Raw genomic sequence first — 18,174 nt, 5'->3', positions numbered from 1 at the left:
TTAAGGATCATATGCCGCAATTTAACAAGTGATTTTATAGCAAAATCAAATAGCTATAAATCATTTCCACCAAAGATTACAAACCATTTTTTTCTCTTAAAAAAAGACATATCAGTCAACTCTTTGTTGTAAGATTTTTCCTTCTATGTTTGTAATCATTTCTTGAATCTGATTTTTATTTTATTTCAGTGCTGCTGTGGTATGTCTGGGATCTTTATACAAGAAGTTGGGGAGACTATTGGGTAACACCTTCATAGATACAGTGGGGAATATCCTTAAAGCTATGAAGAGCGCAGAGGTGAGACCCCAAGTTCAAGTGAGGAATAGCAAAACAGCGTTTTTACGGCTTTATGAGTGCTTAAAGACTATAAAACTTGGTTATAACTAGAAATCTTTCTGCATGTATATTTAAATATGTCATATATACACACATATATACACATATACATAGCTTGTAGTAGGTATATGAATATATCTTTCACAGCATCTTAAAGGCTATACCAATAGAGGCAAACTCTAGTAGGATGTACCAGGATGGAAAGATTTCACTTAGGAATCTCATGAGAGACTGCTGCTGTCCAAGAACTAAGTTCAGAGCTTCATCATTTTGGTTGATGAATTTTTTAGCTAAAAGGTACTCTTGAAGCCCATTAGCTAAATTACAGAGAAGTTGTATTCTCCATTGGTGGAAAATGGACCTATATTGATAGCATTATGCATTCTCAAAATAATGAAGTACATAAATATGTTTTTAGGGTTTGTAGTTAAGATGTGTATATGTGCATGTGGCTCCTTCTCTCTAGGATTAGCTACAAATTCCTCTGAAATTTGAAGAGATTTTAGGACAATTAGAGCAATTTTCCATTCTTTTTTTTATTTTTTAGTTATCCATTGTCTCTTAGGACAAGGTACTGGGCTTATTTTGGCCTTTTATGATACAGAGGTTGTCAGAGTATTTGAAGTATTTAATGAGGTTTCTACAAAAGAAAGATCTTTTATCTGTTTTGTTACTTTTTAAAATTTTATTTTAAAGGATTTTGTTTTGGAGGCGGTTGGGGTTTAGCGACTCACCCAAAGTCACACGTCTCGTAAATGTCAGAGACCGGATTTGACTTCAGGTCTCCTGACTCCAGGGCTAGTGCTCTATCCACTGTGCCCACCTAGCTATGTCTTATTACTTATTTTTTTAAATTCTGTTGAAAACATCTCGTAGTTCTTATTTTTTGTGGTTGTTAAGTAGTTTTTAGTCATGTCTGACTTTGCATGATCCTATTTGGGGTTTTCTTGACAAAGGTACTGGCCATTTTTTCTCTAATTCATGGTACAGATGAGAAAATTGAGGTGAATAGAGTTAAATGACTTATCCAGGGACCCGTAACTAGTACATGCCTGAGGCCAGATTTGAACTCAGAAAGATAAGTCATCCTAACTTCAGGCCTGGCACTCTAGTTTCCGTTTCTAAGTTCTTAGCAAATACCAAAATAATTTTACTTTTTTACATAAAGTTTGTCTCCTCATAACAAAGTCGTGTACATAATAAGTTGTCATTGTTTTTTATCATTGAAAAATTGTTCCTTTTCCCTCCTTTTTGGTAGTCTCAAGGTCGCTATGAGATTATGCTGAGTTTGCAAAATATCTTGAACGGACTTGGAGCTGCTGCTGCTCCTTGTCACAGAGATATTTATAAAGCTGCAAGGTCATGTTTGACAGACAGGTGCATGGCAGTTCGCTGTGCTGCTGCAAAGGTAAAGAGTTGAAAACCAAATTTTTTTTAATGTAATTTTTTTACTATAACTATAAAATAATGCACTTTCCCCTTTCCCCATCCCTCTATCTGCTTGATCATAGTGGAAAATTGTTCTGTGGTGTTAATGAGTAAAGTTGAAGTAAAGACTTTTATTTTTAAATGCATTTTAAAGCCTATGACTTCCTAACAAAATGTTTAGAATATTTAGGCAGTAAAATAAACCTATATTACTTATAATTTATTCATCACTACAGGATTGATTCTGAAGAGGAACTTTCTGATACTTTGCTGAGTCAGGAGTCGTTTTTTTCCCCTCTCAGGACATCATTTTATAAATTAAAGTCTTTTTGATGTCTGTTAAATACTAAAAGGTTGCCCTGGCAGTCGTCATTTACATGCTTTTGACATAAAAGGTTTTGTTAGATCCTAAGACTTTTTGCATTATTTATTTCACAAATAATTATATGTTTCTTATTCATTTGTTTTTTTCCTTCTTCTGTAGTGTCTTCTTGAACTTCAGAATGAGGCGGCCTTTATGTGGAGTGCAGACATAGACAGTGTTGCAACTTTGTGTTTTAAGTCATTTGAAGGTTCCAATTATGATGTACGAATAGCAGTGTCAAAGCTCTTAGGCACAGTGTTGGCTAGAGCGGTGACGTCTAAACAAGGAGCAGGTAAAATGCATATAATCCTTTTGTAATCATTTTGTTCATCAGTTCAATTCTGTGACTTTTTGCTTTTGATTCTGAGACAGTTGCTCAATCCATTTGAAAACTCTTAGGTTAAAAAACAATGGAAGGAGGGAGTTTAGCACTTTATCTGTGCCTTGTTCATCCTGAGCTTTTTTAAGGTGCTGGAATATTTCTGAATTGTTCCATACATACCAAATATGCAGTCTTGTTTAACTTTGTGGTGCCATTTAAAAAAATAATAAATTACTACCGTGTACATGTAGTAAATCATTTACTATAGCAATGTTTTCTGATGTAAAAATTGTATAGAATTTCTTTTTATTAAATCATTTATGTAAAACTATAACATCGTTAACTAATTGATTTGAACTGGTTAAACTAGTTGCTTAGTACCTCAGTTTATTTCAAAGTATACTTATTCCTGCGAGGTGTCTCTTGGTATTCTTTGTCCATTCATTCTTAGCCATTTTCCTTCCTATATGGTCATTGTTACTCTGCTTTCTGGTCTTACAGTTCTGCTTTTTTCATTCTGCATTTTTTTAATATTCCTTAGACTTTTTGGTATTAATGACATTATACTGCTCCATTGCTTCGACATACTGCAGTTTATTTAACCATTGCTCTTATTCTTGGATATGTAGATGGTTTCCAGGCTTTTGTAAATATCTATGATTTTTACAGGCAGTTAATTATAGATGTCAAGGAGATCTTTGAAGAGAGAGCTCTTTTTTATATTTGATAACATTTTCATGGTATAATCACAACACTGAAATTATTGAATCAAAAGATATTATTATTTTTGTATTTTGTGTTATGAGATTATCCAACAAAATTTTGCCATCCTAAAAATAATGAGCATATCAGTTTTCTTCACAGTGTAACTAATAGTAAGTTTCATTGTTTATTTTATCCAGTTTGGTGTAAAATGATACTTTTGAGGGGTTTTTTTTAAGTGTATCCCTTCATTATTGGTAAGATTGAGAATTTTTTCAAGTAATTATTAAAAATTCATATTTTGTCTTTTGAAAAATTATCTGTTAATATTCTTTGATCATTTAGCCATTGTGGACTGGGAATTACCTTTGTGCATTTTAATAGCTTTTTGTATATTTGTTTGGTCTTCATCAGATCTATATAGCTAATGCTAAGATATAAATGGAGATTTTGTTGCATATCAAAAATGTAATAACAGAAGGTTAATAGGAAGAAATTTTTAAAAATTTGTTTCACTTAAGCAGTATTTTTTTTAACTCTGATCTGAAGGATATGTTTCTCAGGTTTGCCAAATGATTAAACGTATTTGTAGAATTAGCTTAAACATTTGATTTTTGTAAAAATTTTAAAATTAGGTTATATGATAATTATGTGTGATAAGATGAGAAATCTTATTTCTTTAAAAATTGTAGAAGTGATTTAGACTTTTATTCCATATTTTTTAAATGCTACAAAAAATAGAACTATTCAGAAATCGCAGATAATAATTTTAAAATAAATAACCTTTGATGGTCCTTTCCCGTTACCTGATATTGTTGTCTTACGTTTATGTTTCTGATATGTGTCAATGACTTTTCCAATCCAAAAGTAGACACCTAAATCTGCGTCACCCAAACTGTGTTTGTTCTTACTGTCATTCTTTCAAATGAGAATAAGGTTTCAAAAAAAAAAAATTCAGTGCTACTAGTATTTGTCCCTTTGTGATAATAAATATGGAATTAAATGTGTATATTAGAAACTTTCAAAAGTTCTGAACACAGACAGCAATTTTGGGGAATGGAAATAGGTCTCATTTCATTCATTTTCTTCAAAATTTCTTTAGCTACCCTCTTTCCTTTCTTGCTTCCCCATAAGCACTGGATGGGTTCTGTAAATATAGTTCAAGAACCCAAATTATTTTGAGAAATTCCAGTCTTCCTAATAAGGCCTGCTTGTCATATATTTTGGTCATTCTTTACTACGAAAAATAATTGTTCTTTTATCAAGTGACAAAAAAAAAAAAGAATTTGATTTCTCCTCTTCTAATATTCATCAGCATCTCTTCATCTTGCTTATATTACTTAACATTTTTTGCATTTTTACAAAAGTGATATTTTTCTTCATTGCTCATTGTTCCCTACCCAATTTTTGGCTAGAACTTCTATAAACCACTTAGTGCCCCAGGGCTGCACTGTTTCAGTCCCATTTTGTTTATTTAAATATTTTTGACCACATCATTTAAAATAACTTTTTGATCTATGCCTGTCTGTAACTGAAGAGGAGGTTTTTTTTATTGTCTTGTACAAGTAGTTTGTACATAAATATTCCTGAAAGAGGAGAGCGTCATCAGAGATCAAGGTGGAAAAAATGGTCAATGAGGCAATCTTCTCCTGGTAAAAGTTGGTTTCCTAATACTTTGATCTGGTCTTGTCTTAACTATTTCAAAAAAAGGCCCAAATCCTCCATAAATGAATAGTGGAATATAGAAATGAGGTAGTAAATGTTCATAAAAGGATAGCTAGAGTATTAATATGCTAAAAGATTTTTTTTCTAACTTTTTCTTGTATATGAATTGCTGTGTGTTGGCTATTATATATATATATTCTTTGCTATTTTACTTTTTGATGTTTAGTTTTGAGTTCTATTAATTTGGTTTCTCACTACAGATTTTTTTTTTGTCAGAAGTAGAGGCTACCTTATAAATCTTGATAAATAATGCAATCTGATTTCTCTACTTCCAGTCTATCATCTTCCCTTGTTTTATTAGAAGTCTCACACTTTGTTTTACAATTATTAATGTATCTTTTTAAAAAGTTATGACATAGATTTAACTTTATTCTATGAAGTATAAATTATATTTAGAGAGTTTTTTGGCTTTGTTTATTATAGCAGCTTCCCGGCAAAACATTCGCAAAGTTTCTCTGGAGGAAGCCTTGGAGTTACTAGGAACAGGGTTTCTTCGTGGGAGTTCAGGATTTCTTCGAGCCAGTGGAGATATGTTGAAAGGAACCAGTTCAGTCAGTAGGGATGTTCGAGTTGGTGTTACTCAGGTTTGGATCACAAATGAAATATCTGACTACAATTCTCACTGGCCTAAATCTAACTGCTATTTAGGATGCAGTGTCGGGGTTTGGGATAATGTTGAAATGTAAACTTTTCTAAAGTTAGTATCATGACAGATCATCCATCAAAAGTCAGGTGATTTGGCATACGTTGCTTCAGACTTTTGAAGACCTAGGTTATGAGCAAGAGAACTTGATTTTCACTTTGAGCTCAAGCAAAGCCAACTAACTCTGAAAAGGACTGATTTGCTTGTTGTACAGTTAAGTAATTCTTTTGTTTCTGAAGGATTTTTTTTCTAATTTCTTATGGTTAAACATATTTTTTAGTGTGCTAAAAGAGTGTTTGGTTCTCAAACTGCTGTTAAATCTTCAAGGAAAAAAATTTTCCCAGAATATTTGGAAGAACTTTCCAAAAAGGACTAGTATAAAAATAAAGGCATTCGTAAAACTTATTTTAAATACTTTACCTGTATGTTGTAGAAAAGTCAAGAAGACCCTGGAATAATCCCTTTCGGTAGTGACATTACATTTTATTTCTAGTTTGTCATTTAAAATCTGCTATTGTATATATACCCATTGTATTAATATTTTTGTCATCACGGATTTACTTACAATAGTAAATTCATTTGTAGTGGTAAATGAATATTATTGAGGACTTGTAAGAAACAAAGTTATGCAGAGGAATGGTTGTTTTCTGGTGACTAAATTTATACTATCTCTTCTTTGTTGTGGTATCATTGGTCTTTGTATTTCTGATGAAGTCAAAGCATTAAAATTCATGAAAATAAAGAATAATACTTGATCATTGTTAGCATTTACTGTTTTCCAGTCCCTAGACTGAAAGTTCTTTGAGTTATGGATTTATTGCATAATAATTCTTAAGATGTTTCTGACTTTAAATTTAGGATCCTATGTTAAGAATCTCAAATATCTGGAAACTGTTATTCAGTGAGGCCAGAGACAGCGTTTTATCTTATAGCTCCCTGTAATGGTTCCCTAACATTTCTTTACCCTCTGAAACAAAATAAAACAGAAAGGCAGGTGAAATGAAACCAGAGTTGAAATGAAATGCCGACATACTGTAGCTGTGACTTTAAATGAAAAAGGACTTGATCTAGTATTAATTTAGTGCAGTATAGCTTTCAATGAGAAAATATTGCAGTGTTCAAAAAAAGAGAAGAAAACCCAATTTTTTTTCCAGTGTGTTCTGTGATTAGGAGAATATTAATATTTAATTGAAAATATTTGAAGTTTGACAGTCGAACTCTTCCATTCTTTTTCAGGCTTATGTGGTATTTATTTCAACCCTAGGAGGCCTTTGGCTAGAAACGAATTTTGCCACCTTACTCTCCCATATCCTAAGCCTTGTGTCACAGTCTCATCCTAAAGCAATCCAAACTCAGATGGATGCTATCTGTTGTCGTCGCTGTGTTTCATTTATCCTTCGAACTACCGTAGGAGGTCTTCTGGGAGAAAAAGCTCAAATTGCTGCTGCCAAGGATATTTGTCAGGCCATCTGGAAACTAAAGAAAGTCGTTGGTATGGGATTAATAAAAATTTTTTTCTTATTAATACTGAAGTCATTATCATCTAACCCTATAACATTGATACTTCAGAAAATATAGTGCATGCAAAATACAGTAACATACAAAATTTTTTACCATCTAGTTCAGTTTTTTCCTAAGGAAATACCAACTTAACATACACATACATGCATATATATATATATATATATATATATATACATGTATTTAGTAATAATATCAGAAATATTTGCTTAATTTGAGAAGTTAATGTGTTTTTGAAATCAGTTAAAAGAATCCCAGAATTGGAAGGGACCTCAGAAAGTCAACTAATTTATTATTTTTTTTAATTAGTTTTCAGTTTTCAACAGTCACTTCCGTACATCTTAAATTTTCTACCCCTCCCTTCTCCCTCCCTCCCTGAGATGGCATGCAATCTTATATAGGTTCTACACATACATTCTTATTAAACACATTTTCACATTTGTCATGTTGCATAAACGAATTAAAAAGGATGGAAGAAACCATGAGAAAAAGCAAAGCAAAACATAAGACAAGAGAAAATAGTCTGCTTCATTCTGCCTTGCAGTTCCATAGTTCTTTCTCTGGATGTGGATGGCATTTTGCCTCAAGAGTCCTTCGAGAATGTTTTAGGTCCTTGCATTGCTGTGAAGGGCTAAGTCTATCAGAAACAGTCCTCGCACATTGTGGCTGTTACTACGTATAATGTGCTCCTGGTTCTGCTCATTTCACTCAGCATCAGTTCCTATAACTCTTTCCAAATTGTTCTGAAATCCAACTGTTGATCATTTCTTATAGCACAATAGTATTCCATTACATTCACGTACCACAGCTTGTTCAACCATTCCCCAATTGATGGCCATTCCCTCAATTTCCAGTTCTTGGCCACTACAAAAAGAGCTGCTATAAATATTTTTGTACATGTGGGACCCTTTCCCATTTTTATGATCTCTTTGGGATACAACCCTAGAAGTGATATTGCAGGGTCAAAGGGTATGCACATTTTTGTAGCCCTTTGGGCATAGTTCCAAATTGCTCTCCAGAATGGATCAGCTCACAGCTCCATCAGCAATGAATTAGTGTTCCAACTCTCCCACATCTTTTCCAACATTTATCATCTTCCTGTTTTGTCATGTTAGCCAATCTAATAGGTGTGATGTGGTACTTCAGAGTTGTTTTGATTTGCATCTCTCTAATCAATAGTGATTTAGAGAATTTATGCATATGACTACAGATAGTTTTAATTTTTTCCTCTGAAAACTGCCTGTTCATATCCTTTGACCATCTATCAATTGGGGAATGACTTGTATTCTTGTAAATTTGATTCAGTTCTCTGTATATTTTAGAAATAATGCCTTCATCATAGATCCTAGTTGTAAAAATTCTTTCCCAGTTTACTGCTTCCTTAATCAAAAACTTTTCAATTTAATGTAATCAAAATTATCCATTTTGCACTTTATAATGTTCTTTATCTCTTGTTTGGTCATAAATTTCTCCATTCTCCATAAATCTAACAAATACAGTATCCCTTGCTCCCCTAATTTGTCTATAGTATCAACCTTTGTAGCTAAATCATGTACCCATTTGGAAGGCCAACTTCTTTAAAACATACCTGAACAAGAATCTCCTTTAGGATACTGTTTCTGTCCTACAATATTAGCTCCTAAGTTAGTGAAAAAAATATCCACATATATGCAAAACCACACCACATACACATGAAGGGTGAGATGCTTAATCTGGACAGATTAATTACAGTTATTATAACCACTGCTCTTTTGAGCACCTAAGAAAAGTCAAATTGTGTATGTTCCTTTCACATTATTACTCCCTACCATATACTCTATATTTTGTGTTGTAGAAAAACTGTGCATAGCTAATATTTGCACTTCTTTCAGATGCTGTAATGAGTGAAAGTAATTTGGAAACTCGACCTGGCTCCACAGATGTCAGTGCCAGCCAGCATGTGCTAGTGTGTGCTTTACAAGAACTTGGGAATCTTATATATGGTCTTGGTACGACAGCTGCACCTTTATTACAGGATTCAAGTGCAGGTATTTATTTGTTCTATCTGAGACCCATTTAAAAAATTTTTCCTTTTTACAAATATTAAGTGCTTTAAAGATATTACTTATCTAGTAAAGGATCCTTTTTTATTTGGCTAATTTTAAAGAGATTATACTGTTGTTTTAATGAAGTGGATATTTTTAAAAGAAGCACAATTTAAATTTTATGCTTTATTTATAGATGGAAAAAGATTTTTTCCTTTTTTAATTTAAGTGCTTTTAGCTAGCTCATATTTTTCTCATACTTTGTCCAGGTGGTATGGTTTAATGGATAGTGAACTGTGGTTAAAGTTAAAAACTCCTTGGTTCAAGTTCTGCCACTGACACCTAGTAACTCTTTGACCTGGACAAATAATTTAATTTCTCAATGCCTCCAACAACTTTATTAAACCATATAATTTGCAGAATAGTAGCCCATCTATGTTGAAAGAGAGAATTTCCTCATCAGGAATTTTCTAAATTTATGAATTAATAGGACTAGAAACAAGTTTATACAGATGTATTCCCAGAGTCATTCTCTACAATTTCACATAAAACTAAGACATAATGTTCCATAAATCACAAATGTAGTTATTTTTAAAAATGTTTTACTTATACTCTTTTTTTTTTTTATGTTGCTGTTTTTCAATAAGTTCTACCTCCTTCCAACCCCAGGACCCTTCCTTATAAAAACATAAGTAAAGATAGTTAGAAATCCCTCGTTAAGGACGTACTATGTGAATGGCACCTTGCTAAGTGCCAAGGATACAAAAATAAGAAAAAAACACAGAGTCCCTGCCCTCAAGGAGTTTACATTCTAATGGGGAAAAAAATATATAAAAGAGTGCTGGGCCTGGAGTCAGGAAGATCTGAACACTTGTTAGTTGTGTGACCCTGGGCAAGTCTTTAATTTCTGTTTGCCTCAGTTTCCTCACTGTAAAATGGGGGTAATAACGGCATTTACCTCTCAAGGTTATTGTGAGAGCAAATGAGATAATATTTGTAAAGTGCTTGGCACAGTTCCTGGCATATGCTCTATCTGAATGCTTATTCTCTTTTTATCCCTTTCCATTCCTCACCTGTGATCTCTGCCAAGAGAGCCTCTGAAATCATGATTGGTTACTGCATTGATTAGAATTCTGAATTCTTTCCTTTGTCCTCTTGTGGACCGTAGTAATCGTTGATTTTCCGATTCTGCTTTACTCTGCTTAAGCTGATCCAAATTTTACCAGGTTTCTCAACATTTTTTATAATCATAATTTCTTAGAACACAATGCTTATGATTGAGTTTTCAAGGAATTTTCAAATTAACATGTTTGCTTAGCTTAGTAGAAAAATATCACTCAGCATCATTATTTGATATTTATTTGTATCATTTGACTTATGGTCAGCTCTCTGAGAATACTTTTGCTTTACAATTGTATGTGAAATAATTGAATTTAGGTTTTTTATTTCAGAGTTGAACATATTGTTTTGGCAAGTGACATGACTGATAAGAGTCATTTAAAAAACTGATATAGATCTAATACTCTTGTCAGTGATCATAGAAACAATAGAATCTCTTTGAATGAATCCCACTGAGAAATCAGGCAGACTTTGATTTTTTTTTTTTTTTACTATTATTCAGATAAAGCAACCTGATGAAATAGATTTATATTAAATGGCTAATAAAAAGGTATGCTGAAATGGGTGGAAACTTAGGCTGGGAAGGACTTAGAATTATTCTCTTGCCCCACCCCCGTGCCCCCCAATAGTTATTAATTAGTTTTAGTCCCTAGGACTGCAGAACAAATAGACCATTAACATAGTTTAAAGAACATAATTTTTTGGTGAGCCGACCTAGTTTAGACCTATCTTTTATTAAAAGAAACAGTGTTTAGAATCACATCTCTTGGTTTGAACTTTAAATAACTCAACAACTGGTGTATGTTAGAAGAATATGATATGTATCCAGATGACTAAATATGTCCCTTCTTTTTCTCTCATTTCCAGCCACTTTTCAGACATCTTTGATCTAGATGTCCAGAAGATATCTTAAACTCAATATGAACTCATTATCATTCCCCTAAAATTTCCCCCATGCACACCTTCCCTATAACTGTGAAAGGTGCCATCATCACGCTGTTCCTCAGACTCACAGTCTAGGAGCCATACCCCCATATCCAAGGTCTGTCCATTTTGGTGACATCTCTAGAATAACCCTCTTCTCTCTTCTGACACTGCCACCACTCTCGTGCAGGCACTCGGTGATCCCTTCTTACCTTAGTTACTGCAGTAGCCTGCTTCAAGTCTTTCCAGTCCATCTTCCATTCAGCTACCAAAATGATTTCCTGAAGTGTGCAGGCTTGCTCATGTCACCCCTTAGTAAACTCCAGTGGCTTCCTATTTCCTCTAAGATCATACTTCCTAACCAGTCCCCTCCAACCTTTCCAGTCTGCTTACACTTTAATCCTTGGCATTTTTTTGATATAGTAACACTGGCCACTTTGCTGTTTCACAAGCAAGACCCTCCATCGCTTGGCTTTGGGCATTTGCTCTGACAGTCCCCTGTGCCTGGAATCCTCTCTCGCCTCTACTTGAACTACTGACTTCCTTGGTTTTCTTTAAGGTCCAGCTAACATCCCACCTTCTGCAGGAAGCTGTCCTTAATTCCAGTATTTTCCTTTGTTAATCTTTTCCTGTTTATCCAGTATGTAGCTTGCTTTGTATGTTTTTATTTGCATATTGTGTTCCTCATTTGATTTTAAGTTCCTCGAAGGCAGGAATTGTCTTTTGCCTCTTTTTGTGTTGTAAGCGCTCAGCACAGCGTCTGGCACGTAGCAGACACTAAATAAATGTGTATTGAGTAATTGATTACTAAATCATCCTCCTTTCTGTAAAGATTCCTTATTTCTTTATTCTTTTGTTTCAGGGATTCTGGACAATATCATTTCAATGATTATCCATCCTAGCATTTCAGTTCGATTAGCAGCAGCTTGGTGTTTACACTGCGTTGCTGTAGCGCTACCTTCCTACCTGACTCCACTTTTGGACCGTTGCCTCGAACGACTTAGTGTGCTCAAATCTTCCCCTGAGGCTGTGACTGGCTTTAGTTTCGCTGTGGCTGCTCTGCTAGGAGCAGTAAAGCATTGTCCTTTAGGAATTCCACATGGAAAAGGAAAGGTAATGATTACGTAGTGTATCATTTTCCATATGTAACGATGCTGTTTCAGGAGGTCGTCAGATGTGAGGGTGGGCCTCCATGACCTCTTCTACCTCTCAATCCCTAAGTTTATGATGCATGTTTTCTTGGAAGCTGAAACAATCTAACTTGAGTATAAAATTCTTACTTTGCTATTTTTCCCACTTTTTAGATATGATTAGGGATAGAATATTCTATATGAAATATGACTGTAAAATTATGAGACGTCTCTCTATAAAATACTCATGTCTATTGTTCTCACTATTTTAGTTGCACCTCAGTAAATAGCCCATCAGTCTGTTCATTAATACTTCTCTGATTTACTAAAGAAAATGAAGCTTTGTTCTAAGTAGCGGCTTATTTGGTGTCCTACTGTGTTTACTTGAGTATTACCTGTGGAGTACTGCTGTGTTAACTGAGATCAGAGTGTGATTTTTGACTTGATTATAGTGATGAGATATTCGAAGTCTAAAATAAAGTTAGATACTTCTGATTTTCTAGAAAATATTTGTTTTTTCTGGGTTGGTTTGTTGTTTCCTAGAAAACTTAAATTCATTTATAGCTAACATTCTTTTTCTTTATATCACTGATAAAAACATAGGTCCAGACCTTCCCAGAAAAAGCAAGTCTTTGGAGGAATATTCTGTGTACTTCAGAATTATGTGCCTTATAGCACCCAAGTCTATCATAGCTCTTGTCTAAGGGGGCTTAATTATTGGAAATAGCAAAGGATGTCATCCTGGCACAATCTGAACTAAGAGTTTTTCAGAAAGTCTTTTCAAAGTACTAATATATTACTCAAATTACATTAATATTGTAGTAGCACAGTATTTTGTTAGGCATGTATAACAGCGATGGTTTTGTGATGTAGTATGCCTGATGCTCAGGTAAGTGCCTGCTTTCATTTGATTTTTAAGTGTAAAATTCCTTCTGCTAGAGAAATTTAACTTGTTTAATTTTATGGAAAGGATGTTTCAGGAAGATCAGAACATCACTAATGAAACTGAATGTGAGGAGATCTAGTATTTAGGAGTTTTAAAGTTAGTATAACACCATGTTACAAACTGTTTGAGCTGGATTCATGTTACTGTATTGTCAAAATTGACTTACAAAATATTATCTACTCACAACTTTGTGGTACTGTATCTAACATTTCAGTAATTAACTTAATAAACAGTCTGTTGATATGGTTATGATTATGCTGATATAATGTCTTATGGCATAGACTTCAAGAAGCATGGCTTTCCAGCAACACTTCTGTGAATTATATGTATTTAATCTTTTGAAATGTTGTTTTAAAAAGTAATATTCTTTTTTCAGCTTATGTGCTTTTTTTGGGTCTTTTTTCCTTCTAATTATGAATAGATAATTGTGATATTAGCAGAGGATTTGTTATGTTCTGCTGCTCAGAATAGTCACCTTTCAATTCAACGAACACAAGCTGGATGGTTGCTGATAGCTGCCTTAATGACATTAGGTAATTGGCTTTTGGAAATTTTTATGTATTTTTGAGTGCATCATTATGTTTTGGGAATGTAAAGAATTCTACATATGTATGATAATGTGATAGAATATATTTAATTATGAACTAATAAGAAAAATAATATAACATATCTTCAAAATATGTATAATAAAATATAATTTAACAAAATAGCTATAACCTGCCTATCTCTTTGTTTCCTTTCAATCTTTATCAGGTCAAATCTTTATTCTTGTATGCTTTTCCTTTAAAATTATATGTCTATAAATTGGAGCAAATGCGTATTTAGTTCCAGTTCTCCTTTCCTTATTTTGCGTTATTTTATGTCTTTCTATTTTTAAAATTTTTTTTATGCTTGTCATTTTAAATTGTGTTCTAAAACCCTATGCCAGGGCCTTACTTTAATATGGAGGTGAAACTGTGTTTTCAAAGAGCATGCCCCTAGAAATTCTGTCTCTAGCAGCTTCTACCCAGCAGGAAAGGTTTCTAGTAAGATATCAGTGATGAACTAATTTAACTTTGTGTTTTACCTAAGAAGGAGAGAAGGGTCATTACCAGAAAATTAGCCTCCAGGTGATAGGTGGAGATTTCATGCCACTGAAATCACAAATCCTTGAACCCTTAATGTTGATAAGACACCATGGAAGTTCTTTTTTAAAGTAGATGCCAAAACCCAAACAGGCGAATGAGGATTGTTCTTCAGTTGTTAACTTAGGAGGCTGCTTTTATTCCAGAGATGCTGCCTGGGCACAAAACATTTTTGGAACACAGCTAAAATGTCTTGAGTCAAATTATGAGCCCTACAAGAAAATCATTTTCTCACTATTTTACCCGCCTTGATCACCATCCTCTTCAGTAGATTTTCCTTTAAATACCTTTTGACTGCTTAAAAAAACACACATACACAAATTTACCCTCAAAGTATTATGATTGTTCATAGTTTAAAATGTTTGAAACAATTTCAAATATTTATTCACTTATGGTTATGCTTTGTATGTTGCCCTGCGAATATCTTCAAAATTATATTTATTTCTTTATTATAGTTTTATTTTACTGTAAATTTCTACTTCAGAGTATAGAAAACTTGTACCTCATATGTAATGAACTAGATTTGTAAAATGTCATGACCTTTTACTGTCTGTTATGTAGCCTAATTGTAAAAGAAGCTTAAGTCTAAATAATTAGTTGATGAATGACAATATAGTGCTTAATGTTCTTCAGATATGAGAAATAATCAGTTTTATAAAAACTTATTAAAACGGTTCTTTAGTTACTAATTATGTAGAAAAGAAATCACGTTAGGTAGCATCAACCCTGGCTACAAAATACCATATTATCCTGAAAGTGATTACACAAAAAGTTTTGCATTTCATACTTATAGCAATATTTTTAAACATAAGAACTTTTTATTCTTTTTCCTTAAGTCTCTTTTCTTTCGTGCTTTATTACTATAACCTTTTAATTTTTACCCTTTGTACCTCAATCTAAATTTCTATGACTGAAATTCTCTTTAGCATATTCAACTTCTTCCTCTCTTCTATGATTTTCAGATACTTCTTTGAATTTAGGCAAATTATTTATTTTAGTTTTAACCTTAGAGTTTGAAACCACATTTCTTAATCCCTTTTAAGTTCTAAACTTCAAAATTTATCCATCCCTTCCCTGAATCTCTGTTGCTTCACTAAAGTGCCACTTACCAATGGTATGGAAATGGCCCTGGATTATTGAAGCCTGTTAGCCATTTTGTCCAGGCTAGAAAGGCTTTGAGTGTGGTCTTGGAAGATCAGCCTCCCCGTGTCCCCAGAGACATCACTCACCACAAGGTTGGTTATTAAGTGGTGATACTTTCTAGCCATAGCAGCTTAGGACAGCACCTGCTAAGAAGCTGGGGTGTTGTGATCTACATTGACGGAAGGAATGCCATTGATAAAATCATGGATGTTTTACATTATTAAAGTAGGTAAAGGACATTGTCTTAACCAAGTGTTATGTTTTGCCTCATTTTTCCTTTAGGCATTAGATCATGAACCACTTCAAGGGCCTCTCATTATGTTTTTGCCTTTGTATGCCAAGGGCCTAGCAGTATCTTGCACACAATGGGCACAAAATAAGTTTTGATTGAATAGTTGAAAAATGAGGGAAAGTTTTATTTTTTTCCTTGATTTTTAGATAAAGCTAGATTTACTGTATTCCACCACTAGATGGTACTCATAGGCCTATAAGGCAAAAGTGTGAATGAGTTTTCAAAGAATCTCACATTTATCAGGTACCTCATAGTCATTTATTCTAATCCGTTACCTGAACAAAAATCCCTTTTATAACATACCTGATAAATGGTAATTTAGCCTTTGCTTGAAAACCAGTGATGTAAAAGACCTTGCAAACTTTAAAGGACTGTGTACATGTCAGTTGTTACCACTCCTGTCTTCTTCCAAACCTATTCCACTTTTGAATAGTTTCAATAGGAATTTTTTCCTTCCCTGAAGCTTAAATCATTTTCTCTGTAATTCCTACCTGTTGCTCCTAAGTCAGCCTTTCCAGCCATCTAAAACCAGTATAAGCACTCTTTCAGATACTTGAAGACAGCTGTCATATTGTCTTCTCTTTGCCCAAGTTGACATCCTCACTCCGTTTAGCTGATCTGCATATGTAATGGTCTTGAGGTCCTGTGCTATCCTGATTTCCCTCTTCCAAGTGGTCTCTACTTTATCAGTATCCTTTCTAAAATGTGGCACTAAGAATTGGCTACAGTGCTACAGGTATAGTCTCACCATGCAACATACAGCAAAACTGTCGCCTCCCTGGCTTTTCATCTATACGACCTGAGATTGTATTACCTTCTTTTAATTCAGTATTACATTCTACTGTAGCAGAATATCGAGAAATAGGAAAGTCTTTGTATCCAGAATGTTTAACTTAGAAGAAGAGAAGATATAAGGAAAATGTGACGAGGAAGAAGAGGTTCCCTTTATTATAACTTGAGTCAGTCCTGACTCATCTTCCTTTTGGATACCTACTGCACTTTCCCTGTTTGTCTGGTAAACCATAGCTTCTGGCGTTGTCTGTAACTTTTTTAATAAGTTTTTTTACTCACTGACTGCTTGTTGCTGTAAGAATGTTTAAACAATCTTTCAATGTTCATTGACTCTGCATCATTTGTATCTTTTTCACTAAAATTTTTGTCCATCAGCTTTTCTGTATGTCTAGGTTTGGCATAGAGAAAGTTGCTAATCCTGGTATTACTGTCCTCAGAAACCAGACCCAGGGTTAACTGTTAAAATGTACTCATGCAAGAACTTACAAAGAAATGTAGTGTTTTTAAAAGGTAAAGAAATGTTCGTATTAAGAACTGCATGAGAAGAAATATGATCTAGTAGAAATAATATTAAAAGTATTTATGTCTCATCTTGAGGTTTGCAAAACTTTATAGATAGTATTTATCCTCACAGTAATCCTGAGAAGTAGGGGTAATTATTATCCCCATTTTACAGATAAGGAAATGGAGACAGAGGTTAAGTGACTTTCCCAGGGTCACACAGCTAGTAAGTACCTGAGGCTGGATTTGAACCCAAATTTTTTGAACTCTTAAGTTTAGGACTGTATCCCTTGCATCACCTTGTTACTTAATTGTTTATTATTTTATTTAATTTTTTCTTTTATATTTTAAGTTTTGAACCCTCTGTCTACCTTCCTCCCCACTCTGTATTAGAGAAGGCTACCATTTGGCATAGGGGTGTGTGTGTGTGTGTGTGTGTGTGTGTGTGTGTGTGTGTGTGTGTGTGTGTGTGTGTGTGTGTGTGTGTGTGTGTAAAACCATGGTATACATACTTCAATGTATCAGTTCTTTCTGTAGAGCATCTTCCTTCATATGTCTTTTGTAGTTGATTTATTTTTAATATTCAGAATAACTTAATTGTTCACAGTTATTCTTCAAAAAATATTGCTGTTATTGTATACAATGTTCTCTTGGTTCTCCCCATTTCTTTCTTCATTATTGCATTCAAGTCTTTCCATGTTTTTCTAAAATCAACCAGGTCATCATTTCTTATAACGCAATAGTATTCCATCACAATCATATACCACAACTTGGTTAGCCATTTCCCAGTTGATGGGCATCCCCTCAATTTCCAGTTCTTTGCCCCCACAAAGAGAGCTGCTGTAAACATTTTAGAACATATAGGTTCTTTTCCTTTTTACTTGATCTCCTTGGGAAACAGACCTAATAGTGATATTAATGGGTCAGTGGGTATATAGTTTTATAACTCTTTGGACATAATTCCAGATTGTTCTCTAGAATGGTTAATTCTGTAGAATGATCAATTCATAGTTCCACCAACAGGGTATTCATGTTCCAATTTTTCCACATCCTTTCCAACATTTGTCATTTCCCCTTTTATCGTTTTAGCTATTCTGATAGATATGAGTTGTTTTAATCTCAAAGTTGTTTTAATTT

General features: G+C 33.8%; 1 protein-coding gene across 5 annotated transcripts in view; it reads left to right on the top strand.

The window, feature by feature from the left end:
- Window positions 1-18,174, top strand: part of HEATR5A (HEAT repeat containing 5A) — a 191,993-nt gene that overhangs the window by 49,052 nt on the left and 124,767 nt on the right. For all 5 annotated transcript variants that reach the window (XM_072622526.1, XM_072622524.1, XM_072622523.1 and 2 more), the window contains exons 4-11: window positions 190-298; window positions 1,596-1,745; window positions 2,250-2,421; window positions 5,302-5,462; window positions 6,758-7,013; window positions 8,914-9,069; window positions 11,972-12,222; window positions 13,607-13,718. In XM_072622526.1, the coding sequence (XP_072478627.1) occupies window positions 190-298; window positions 1,596-1,745; window positions 2,250-2,421; window positions 5,302-5,462; window positions 6,758-7,013; window positions 8,914-9,069; window positions 11,972-12,222; window positions 13,607-13,718 (1,367 nt within the window). The remainder of the gene's footprint in view (window positions 1-189; window positions 299-1,595; window positions 1,746-2,249; window positions 2,422-5,301; window positions 5,463-6,757; window positions 7,014-8,913; window positions 9,070-11,971; window positions 12,223-13,606; window positions 13,719-18,174) is intronic.

This window comes from Notamacropus eugenii, chromosome 7, assembly GCF_028372415.1.
Source record: "Notamacropus eugenii isolate mMacEug1 chromosome 7, mMacEug1.pri_v2, whole genome shotgun sequence".
NCBI lineage: Eukaryota > Metazoa > Chordata > Mammalia > Diprotodontia > Macropodidae > Notamacropus > Notamacropus eugenii.
The sequence above is the reverse complement of the archived record's forward strand: the minus strand, read 5'-3'. Positions and strand labels throughout refer to the sequence as shown.